Raw genomic sequence first — 10,710 nt, 5'->3', positions numbered from 1 at the left:
TTTTAAAAATAAAAAATAAAACCGAAACAAAACATGCCTCTGTTTTTTTTTCTCATAAAAAAGTTTTGACTTGCTTGTAAGAGGGAGAAAACCTCCACCAAGGGAAGAAAAAACGAGAAGGAGAAGGAAGAAGCAGGTAATAGAAGCAGCAGCAGCATTAACTGCTAAGGAAGAATGATGAACAGAAGTCATAAAAATTTGGAAAAAGTGGAAAGCGAAGGAAACAATAATAATACGGCGTAACGGCGGTATATCCTCTCTTATAAGCGCATCTCTTGGCTTCTCTCTCGATGGCCAAGTGTTTGTTTCTTTATTAAGCCGAGAAAAGCCCCTCCACAAATCATAACCACAACAGCTCCAATGGTGGAGGCCTATCACTAGAAAACACCTCCGTCCGTTTCTCTCTCTCTTTTTCCTCCAACAATCATTCCAGCTTTCAATTTTGAACTCCACATCCCTAGCCGCCATCAATGGCCGACGCTGTCTCCAGCAAGGCCTCCACTAGCGGCTCCAACAAGAAGTTCGGCGCAAATAGCCTCTTGCTGGGTCGCTTCGAGGTCGGCAAGCTCCTCGGCCATGGCACGTTCGCTAAGGTCTACCATGCCCGCAATGTTCAAACCGGCGAAGGGGTCGCCATCAAGGTCATTGATAAGGAGAAGATCCTCAAGAGCGGCCTCGTCGCTCACATCAAGCGCGAGATCTCCATCCTCCGACGCGTCCGACACCCCAACATCGTTCAGCTCTTCGAGGTCATGGCCACCAAGACCAAAATCTATTTTGTGATGGAATATGTTCGTGGGGGTGAGCTGTTCAATAAAGTCGCTAAAGGGCGACTGAAAGAGGAAAGTGCCAGGAAATACTTTCAGCAACTTATCTCCGCCGTCGGATTCTGCCACGCGAGAGGGGTATTTCATAGGGATCTCAAGCCTGAAAACTTGTTGCTCGACGAAAATGGGGATCTCAAGGTGTCTGATTTTGGATTGAGCGCTGTCTCCGATCAAATTCTGCCAGATGGTTTGTTCCACACATTTTGCGGGACTCCTGCTTACGTCGCCCCTGAGGTATTGGCTAGAAAGGGTTACGATGGGGCCAAGGTTGATGTCTGGGCTTGTGGGGTTGTTCTGTTTGTTTTGATGGCTGGGTACTTGCCTTTCCATGACCAGAATATCATGGCAATGTATAAGAAGATTTACAGGGGTGAGTTCAGATGTCCCAAGTGGTTTTCATCCGATCTCACTCGACTTGTCACGCGTCTCCTTGATACCAACCCGCAAACCCGAATTTCCATTCCGGAGATTATGGAGAACCGGTGGTTCAAGAAAGGGTTCAAACAGATAAAGTTCTATGTGGAGGATGATAAGCTTTGTAATATTGACGATAAGATGGACAAGATAGAGGATATAGAATCGATGTCGGACTACTCCGTATCAGAATCTGATTCGGAGGTAGAGACCAGAAGAAGAAATGCTTCGCTGCCGAGACCTGCGAGCTTGAATGCATTTGACATAATATCATTTTCTCCTGGTTTTGATCTTTCTGGGTTGTTTGAGGAGAAGGGGGATGAGGCGAGGTTTGTGTCTGGTGCACCAGTTTCAAAGATCATATCAAAATTGGAGGAAATTGCCAGACTGGTCAGCTTCACTGTGAGGAAGAAAGATTGCAGAGTAAGCTTGGAGGGTTCGAGAGAAAGCGCAAAGGGGCCATTGACAATTGCTGCAGAGATATTTGAATTAACACCGTCTTTGGTGGTGTTGGAGGTCAAGAAAAAAGGAGGGGATAAAACAGAATATGAACAATTCTGCAACGCTGAATTGAGACCTGGATTACAGAATTTGATGACAGAGGAACCTGCTACTTCTTCCCAGATACCTAGTATAGCTACTGAACCGCCTCAACTACCTATTGATATTGATCCTCCACATTACATGCCTTCAGATACCGAATAGGTTGTAAAGAGTGGTACAGCAGAAGAGAACGGGGTATGCTTTCTTTTATTTTTTCCCTCTGCTCACTAGATTGTGCATGCTAATCCCCCCCCCCTCCCCCAAGATTTTCCTTCCTTTTAGGCCTGCCCCTGAAGTGGAGCATTAGATGTTACTCTATTTGCATGCCTTATAATTGTACGCACAAAAGCCAATTTCTTATAGAGCATGGAATGCATTTCAAACCGTCTTGGTGTATTTCTCTATAGCTACTTTTAAAATTTATTTCCACTAATTATTCCATGTAATTACGAAATAACAATGGTCTTTCCTGCTGATCCGTGAAGTTTAGCTAATGGATTGGCTTGAATGCTCCATATAATCTTGCTATTTAGCGTCTTAATTTGAAATTGGAGGTTGGAGAACGAACTCCCAACTCCTCCATTGTTGGAGGAAAAAAGACATCAATGCCAAAGAATGGTCGCGGCTTTAAATTCTCTAGTTAATTCCCACACGAAAGCTGGGAATGTTGGGCACATGGAACAAATGACATTTGAACCTGATTAGGTAATTTACATAGGCAGTAGGTGTATCTGAAAGATGGTTGATTGTTTTCACTAATTAACACTGGTTTGCCATTTCGGTAATCCGATAAAATCACTACCGAGCTGCTTTTAGAACAACAGAACGTGCTGAGGGTAGTATTTAGCTAAGCCTGAAAGTTCCATCTGAGAATAAACTACGTTTCTAATTAAAGCGGTGTGTTGTGAATTTTGTAGCCTCATTCTTCAATCCGGTCATTCGTAGTTTCAATATATGGAAAGCATTATCACACTCTACAGCTAGATAGATCATGGGCATATTCAAACCTTAATGATGATAACAGCTCCAGGTGATTCAACCCCAATAAGTTTGACAACGAGGAAGGATTATAAAGGTCAATAAAATATTCACGCACTTAGAACATGTCTAGCTTTGTGGTTTTCTTCTTTAAAGAAGTGAATCAGGATGCAAAGAAGAATGCAGAGACAGTAGAGCTCAAGGTTCTGACTATGGTAAAAACTAAAAGTCTTGTCTAGTCTTGGGTTCTTCTGATGAAAGACGAGCCTCACAAGATTGAAAAGCCTTAGAATGTGAAGATCCTTGTGCATATGATGGAACGATTGTAGGTCAAAAGGGGGAGAGAGACAGTTTTAGGGTCACTAATGTCTTACCGCCCTAATGTCCCGTGTAATGGCTCTCAAACCATTCAATTTTGATTTATTTTCTTTGAAAAATTGTAAGAAATACAAAAAGTCGTCATGTCATGTTTGAAAGATATTAAAATCTCTCATTTTATGGAAAAATAATGACCAAGTTAAAAAAGGAAAATAAATTTGAGAGTTTAGATATCACAAGAGGCATTAAAGGGTGAGGCATTAGAGGCTTTAAGTCAAAGACGGACTTGTGAACTAGTGATGGCCACCAATTCAAGAAATCCTCCAAGTGATTTATCTGGTCCTACATTCCAGTAGGGTTCGTCTGAGAGCCAAACAGTTGATGACAATATGTAATAAGCATAACAGATAGCATAGTTGAAGTGAGGGCCACTTGGGACTTGTCTTAGAACCGGGAAACCTGCTGAGCATTGTCTAAATCTTAGGGATGAAATGACTGACATTATATTGCAGGTGAGAGTGCAGAGATTTTAGCAAAGATGTGTGTAATGGATTAGGGAGACCTTTTTTTTTTTGGGGTCAATTTTTCTTCCACGCATGGGATCGGAGAACCAAGAATCAAATACAAACCACAAATTGGATTGATGAACTCTTTGGCGCTCTCTGATTGAATTTGAGTGGAATGAAGAATTTCCTGGAGACCTTGGAAAATTTCTTGTAGTTTAACTTACTCTTCTTTATTCTCCAAAAAAAAAAAAAACCTACAAGTGTTGATAATTTTCTTATGAAATTTCAGATATGTATTTTTATTCTAAAAATACTGCAATCAAATGATATTTCCCCTTAACTCATGTATGTATATTTCTCCATTTCATTTTATTTATAGGCATTTAAGGTTGGATGATAACTGAAACGAGGAATTCAGCAGACTATAGTGAAAGTTTTTTGACCGTTTCGAAACTATATATATGAATAAACGCTAGGCATCCAGCATTTAATGCCTTCTCATTTAACTAATTTTCATTAAGTACATGCTAAAAACACAAGTTTTTTTTTTTTTTCGGGTTGAGATAAAAGAGATATAAGATGAGAATTAAACTGACAATATCAGAGTTCTTTCTTTTTACGTTAAAGAAAGATATCACATTAACCAAGCTTGATTTCTCGTAGTGGATACAAAAAGCCAACACCATTGTGCAGTATTTGAAAAACATTAGTGAATCCTTCTGCGTTAAATGATAGAAGCAGCTCCCGAATTCATGATGATGTTTGAATAAAAAGGAGCGCAAGACATCTATTGGATTATCAGGTTAAGGGATAACGTGTCTTTTTCTGTCAAAAAGGAACAAACCAAAGCTGATAGATAGTAAAGAAGGAGATTAACTATCTGATAGGTGATAACAAAGCTTGTCATCTCAGGATTTGCTGATCAACGATGAGTAAATGGTCATTTTCTGTCCCTCTTCATATCACCACTGTCAAAAGCGAAAATATAATCACTAATCGCAACCAAAGTCTCTTCTACGTTAGTATTATTTAGATTTGTCCCCTGATTGTTCCGCTTGATTAACTGATTGGTAGCTAAACGACACGAATGAAGATACTTCTAGTACACATCATTACATGACAGAAGAAAGAAAAAGCGTTCATAGTGATAGCAAAAGCGAGCACTATGAGAGTGGGAAGGACAAATTTGTTCACAGAAGATAATATTAATATCTTTCTTGGATTGGTTGAGTTAAGCCCTATGAGTGTACGCCAAACAAGGCAGCTAGGTGCCTGATGAAGTCTCTTTCTATGAAATTTAATTCAACAGCCATCACAATCAAATCCACCGTCCAAAATTGCACCCACAAATAGAGAAAAAGAGAAAGATGAAGATCACCACAGGAGAGACAAAGCAGTCTGGTTGTCAGGAAATAAGGATAGAAATGAAAGGGTAAGTCGTGCTTACAAGAAAAGAAACAGATCGGTGTCGGCTTAGTCGCTTAATTAGAGCCAGCTAGCCGGTCATCAAATGACATGTGGCGTAGGGTCTTACATTAATATATCTCCATGTTTCCTGCTAATGCTCTGATACTATCTCGATAAAGACTCTTGCGTGCATGATTGAACTTATGCTACGTGTTAATTTCTTGGCTGCAGATATCGTCTTCAGAGATCTTAATTTAAACCTTCAAATGATAATTGCTGATGCTGATGGAATGACAGTAATTTCCTCTGATTTAGGTGGAATGGAACTCTCAGAATTGAAAAGCTCAAGCTTCAATGCAACTTTAGTTACTGAGAGATGGATACGGTGTATGGGTCTGAGCTGAGTGTATGATGCAGAATTTAGAAATTCACCGTCCTTTCTATACATTTTTTGTCTTCACCACACTAATAAACTTCATTAATTATTGTTAGTTTTTATAGATCAACCTAACAAAGAGTAAAAGGCCATAAATCCTAATTACAGATTTTTATGCAAGTCCCACGTCAAAGGTGTAACGAACATTATTCAACCGTGCAATGCGGGCATGGACTTGAGGAATTGCTACTATTTTCTCAAGCTGTTTGGTCAAATGAGAAGTTTGGATCGTTGCTTTTAGCTTAATTGTTAACGTCACATGAATAATATTCCTTTAATAAAATCTTTGGTGAGCTCAGCAAATAGTTTTAACACGGTAAAGAAATTCGGATATGAATTTACACGCACATAAATTGAAGAATAATATTCAGAAGCAGTTCAACTAGTTAAGAGAGTTATATTAACTTACTTTAAAATTTTGAGTTTGAGTTTTTAAATATGCAGCCGGGATTCAGATTAGTTTGGGTGGGAGGTCATAATACCCATAGGCTTTTCAGGATACCAAATATTGGAATAAAAAAAATTAAAAAATAATAAAATTTTTAATCCTTTAAGTTTAATTTTTATCAATTCAATTCCTTAAATTTGTATGAATTATCAATTTGATTTTTATTATTTAAATAGAAGGTAACACAATTAAATTTGCTAATATGGATAACAGAATCTTGATAGTAGCTATATAAATATTGGAATCATTTAAGATCCGTTAATGAAAAAGAAGGCCTCCTAAACTTTAAAAATTCATTTCAGATCAGGGGTATTGAAGTGAAATTAAAGTGCAGAGTAAAATTATCTCGTTGTCCATCATCCCCTCTGATTCTCTACTGAAGTTATTTATTTTTCTATATAAAATTGTTCATTTCCTCATATAAAGTTATTTAGTAATAGGACAAACAACTTCTATAGATCAATAAACAACTTGATATAGAAAAATGAACAACTTATATTATCATAATTACAACACTTGAAATAAAATAAAAATTTATTAATAGCATAAACAACTCTTATAGGGCAATAGATAACTTCATGCAAGGACATGAACAACTTCAATATAAAATCAGAAGAGATGAGAAACAATAGGATAATTTTATTCTGCATTCTAATTTCACTTCAATACCTCTATTCTGAAGTGAATTTTCAGAATTTAAGGGGCATTTTTTTTATTAAGTGTAATCAAAGAATCTTAAATGAAATTTTCCTATTCTTAAAACTTAGAAGACTAATATAAAAACATAAGAAAATGTAAAAGGCTCTACTGATAAAAAATAAACTTAAATGATTGAATTAATAATTAAGCCAAATTTGAGGAACTAAAATTTTTAATCAAGAATCAAGATGCTATGTTTTAATTTTAAAGATAACTGCTTTTAATATTCATGGATTTAATTTTATTTAAAAAATAAAAAAAGAGAAAAATTTTAACAAAATCACCAAACCAAATAATATCTATAAAGGTCATGCCAAAAGAGCAATCTATATATCCTCTATAACTGGAAAAATATACTGCTTTCACTAGGTTAAAGAGACAGATGCATAAGGCTTTTGGATCCTATCACAAATTTATCTTGTCTGTCTCTTTCAACATGAAAAATCTGGTCACGCACTGGCGGTCCAAACACAACATCAAAGAGACAATTAGACAAGTGCTTGTGCTGATAACATATTTGATCACATTTAAGGAAGGGAGAATTTCAACAAAGTGACATAATGAATAATAAAGCCCATTAAAATTCAAAATTGCAATTTAATCTAAGAGGTAGAAGTGGGAAAATGGGTGGGCTTAAAGGCTCAGGCCCTTGAGCCTGTTTTTTAAAAAATGATCAATTTTTAAAGCTTAATATTTATTTGAAGGGCTCAAGGTTGGATCCGTTTGCTCAATTTATTTTTAAAAAAATTAAAAAAAATTTAAAAATTTAATAAAATAAATAAATACAAATAAAGGTATAGAATCTTAATCTATATTCAAAATCATAGAGTACAAAAACTTGTGTATCATAAAGTATAACATTAATCAAAATTAAGAAATAGACCTTATAAAGTAATCGTGTTTAAGAAATTAATAAAAATATGTTAATGTTGTGTTAAAATAAATGGCAAAAGAACCAACATCAAATATTTTGATAACACAATACTTAAAAAATTATTGATCTTTTGGAAAACAGAGCTTAAAGGGTTGTCCGAGCCTTTTTTTTTCAGGACCTATCAGGGTTGAGCCTAGAAGCCCGATTTTTCCAAAAAACCACCAATTTTTCAAGCTAGAATCTTTATCTAAATAAGGCTTTTAAGCCCAACCTTCTAGGTCCGACCCTTATTCTCGACTCTATAAGAGGATTGAAATAAAATTAGTTTAAATGATGAAAAGATCATAATAGTTGCTATTTAAACATTAAAAAGATATTGGTGAGATTTACACGTAATGTTAGAAAATTAACATTTAAAATGGAAAAATTAAAAATTAAAATTGCTACATAAGTTACTTGTTTAATTAGTTTATTTAAATTTATGAAGCAACATCATCTATTAATTTCTCAATTTACTTGTTAATTCTCCAACACCATTTGTAAATTACTTTACTTGACTTGAAAATCCTTTATTTGTTCAATCAATTTATCTGGACTTATGAAATAACATTAGTTGTTAATATCGTAACTTTACTTATTAATTTTTAAACAATAATTGTAAATTACTTTACTTAACTTGTTAATCCTTGAAAAAATGAGAAGACCTATTTAATCAGTTTAATTTATTTGAATTTATGAAATAACTTCAGCTATTAATTTTTCAACTTTAATTGTTATTTTCCCACTATTACATGTAAATTTGACCCCTTTTTTAATGTTTTAATAAAAGTTATTTTAATCATTTCATTATTTATCATAATTTTATTTTAGTCCTTATATTATACTAAAATTTTAGATTTTGATGAGTCTTATTTATTATTCCTTCTGTTAAAAAATGTAAGACATTTCTTAAAAAGTTTGATCTTAAAAAATGCAAGGCTGTGAACACCGTATTTTATTTGAGCATTTTTAAAATTTAATAATAAATAACCTAAAAACATCTAAAATATAAAAATGAAATTTAATCCTTTTTAGGATTATACTTTCAAAACAAAAAATTTAATTTCATTGATAGGGCTTAATTTTATTTTAGAAAATCTTTTTTAGTTAGGATTTTATTTCTTTTAGTTCATTAAAATAATCAAAAATATAAAAATAAAAAAAATAAAATTTAATCCTTTTTAGGATTATATTTTAACAAAATGAAAAAAAAATCTCATTTAAATCTTTTAAAATTTCTCTTCAAATTATTCCAATCATTTAAAATATTGGGAGTCAACTTTTGAGAGTTAAATTTTTCTCCTTAAATCTTATTTTTTATTTAAAAATATACGTGTGTGTGTGTGTGTGTGTGTGTGTGTGTTAATCTTAAAAAAGAAATTAGAAACAAAAAAAAAAGGTTGGGTTTCACCCACAGCCAAAACAAAGAAAGTTTCGCACCTTTGGCACAGAGAAAAAGCAGAACAAATAGCCACACAGCCACACATGCAAGACTAGAAGATTAGAGACCAGACACGACAGGAAAAGGGAAGTAAAACACACAGCAGCATGCACACACAAAAACACACAGAGAAAGACAGAAAGGCAGAAGAAGATCAGACGCATGCATGCATAGTAGAGCAGAGTGAGAAAGGTAAAGCATGTAAGCTTGCTCCTCACATGTAAGCTCTTCCCTGTTTTTGCTTTAAAAGGCACGTCAGAGTGAGAAAATTTGGAGGAAGGAGAGAAGAGGAAGATCAAGGAAGAGAAGAAAATACAGAGAAGAAAGAGAGAAAAACCGACAAGAAAATGCCAGAAAAATAGAGAAGAGAGAGACTAGATTTTTGCTAGGAGCAGGAAAAAAATTAAAGAAAAAACAGATCACAAAAATGAGAGGAAGAAGAGAAAAAAACTAGAGCACAGAGAGATGAGAAACACAACAACAAAAAAAGAGATCACCGAGACAGACAAGAAAAGAAGAAACACCGATAAAGAGAGCACCGAGGAGGGAAGCCTGAATGGATCCGAGAGGGAGAGAAAAAATAGAGCATTGAAAAAGAGCCAGAGATGAAGTGAAGAGGAGAAACCGTGAGAGGGAAGCCTAAACAGTGGACGAGAAGGAATGAGACGGGGAGAAACTCAAAGTAACTAGTTTATTCCAGTAAGCTATAAGAAATTTGAGCATTCAAAAATTTGGTGGGGTTCGATCATTGATATGCAGGTTTAAGGAAACAACTGACGTTATATAAGCTCCCCATACTAGACAGCACCCCCTTTTCGTTCCCTTTCTCGGACTTTCATTTCTGTAATATTGCCAGGGAAAAGAAACAATGGCGCAACTTCAAGTCCAAGTTCTTCATCCCTGTAAATTACACTCTTGCAAACTCACTTGCATGACCTCCTTCTCTCAACCCCCCACCTTTACACCCTATTCTGGAAGATCCGTCATGTTGCCCAGTAGAACTGTACTTCTGTATCCCCGGGACCGAAGGAAATCGAAGAAACGAGTGAACGGGATATTCTAGATCACATTCCTTAATATTGGAATATTTGTGGCAGATCACTTCTTTCAGTTGAAGAGGAGAAACGGAACTTTACTTTGTGGCTTTCTTACATTCTCACTGGTGTTGGATCAAACCTTGTTTCGTGGTTGGTTCTACCGCGAAGTGCAGTTTTTATTAGAGCTTCTGGTGCAGTTTTTGGATTATTTACAATCAGTGTCCTTGTAAAGACTTCATGGGGTTGGAGAAAGATTCTTGACATGCTTATATTGAGGCAGTTCGTGATAGAGAAGGTTATGGAAGCGGCTCAAGCTTCAACCGCATTATTAGGTTCCTTTTGTGGAGGCTACTTAATACAAAGTGTCAATCACATTGCACATCTTTCTGGGGCTATTGTTGGCATGCTCTTGGTAGATCGATCAGTTTTCGAGATATCTATATGTTGAATACAAGAAGAGTGGGATTGATGTGCAATGTTAGGTATAATTTTGTTCCATTCTTCATAAGTTATCTCTTACATGCACAACTAGGTTATAGCTTTGATTTGGCTCTTTCTTGTTTAAAATTCTATAGTTTTTTCAAAAATTTCATATGCTTGCTTTATTCATTCAAATGATTATATTATTTTGGAAAAATTAAGAGCATGTATATGTCTAATATGGGACTATTGTTTATTTACAAATAATTTTAAGACATCAACTTGATTTTAATTTCCACGGAAAATAAATTGGGTGATTAATG

General features: G+C 35.1%; 1 protein-coding gene and 1 pseudogene across 3 annotated transcripts; both read left to right on the top strand.

Moving 5' to 3' along the window:
- The first annotated feature begins 252 nt into the window (after positions 1–252).
- Positions 253–5,583, top strand: LOC129306332 (CBL-interacting serine/threonine-protein kinase 12). 3 transcript variants are annotated; one of them, XM_054946868.1, is made up of 2 exons: positions 253–1,979; positions 5,225–5,583. In XM_054946868.1, exon 1 carries the CDS (start codon positions 471–473, stop codon positions 1,944–1,946), a length of 1,476 nt encoding a protein of 491 aa, XP_054802843.1. In that variant the 5' UTR covers positions 253–470; the 3' UTR covers positions 1,947–1,979; positions 5,225–5,583. The 3 variants fall into 3 exon arrangements, with proteins under 3 accessions (XP_054802843.1, XP_054802844.1, XP_054802845.1); XM_054946869.1 differs by having other exon boundaries at positions 5,309–5,581; XM_054946870.1 differs by lacking the exon at positions 5,225–5,583 and adding an exon at positions 2,702–3,926.
- On the top strand, positions 2,888–10,415 carry LOC129305463 (rhomboid-like protein 11, chloroplastic; annotated as a pseudogene).
- The last annotated feature ends 295 nt before the right edge of the window (positions 10,416–10,710 follow it).

The sequence above is a fragment of the Prosopis cineraria genome, unplaced genomic scaffold, assembly GCF_029017545.1.
Source record: "Prosopis cineraria cultivar Desert tree isolate PC_DT_omini unplaced genomic scaffold, ASM2901754v1 PC3, whole genome shotgun sequence".
NCBI classification, from domain to species: Eukaryota; Viridiplantae; Streptophyta; class Magnoliopsida; order Fabales; family Fabaceae; genus Prosopis; species Prosopis cineraria.
The sequence above is the reverse complement of the archived record's forward strand: the minus strand, read 5'-3'. Positions and strand labels throughout refer to the sequence as shown.

What these genes read in the sequence shown, in the direction of transcription:
- LOC129306332 (XM_054946868.1), top strand. Translation starts at nt 471, where the DNA reads ATGGCCGACGCTGTCTCCAGCAAGGCCTCCACTAGCGGCTCCAACAAG.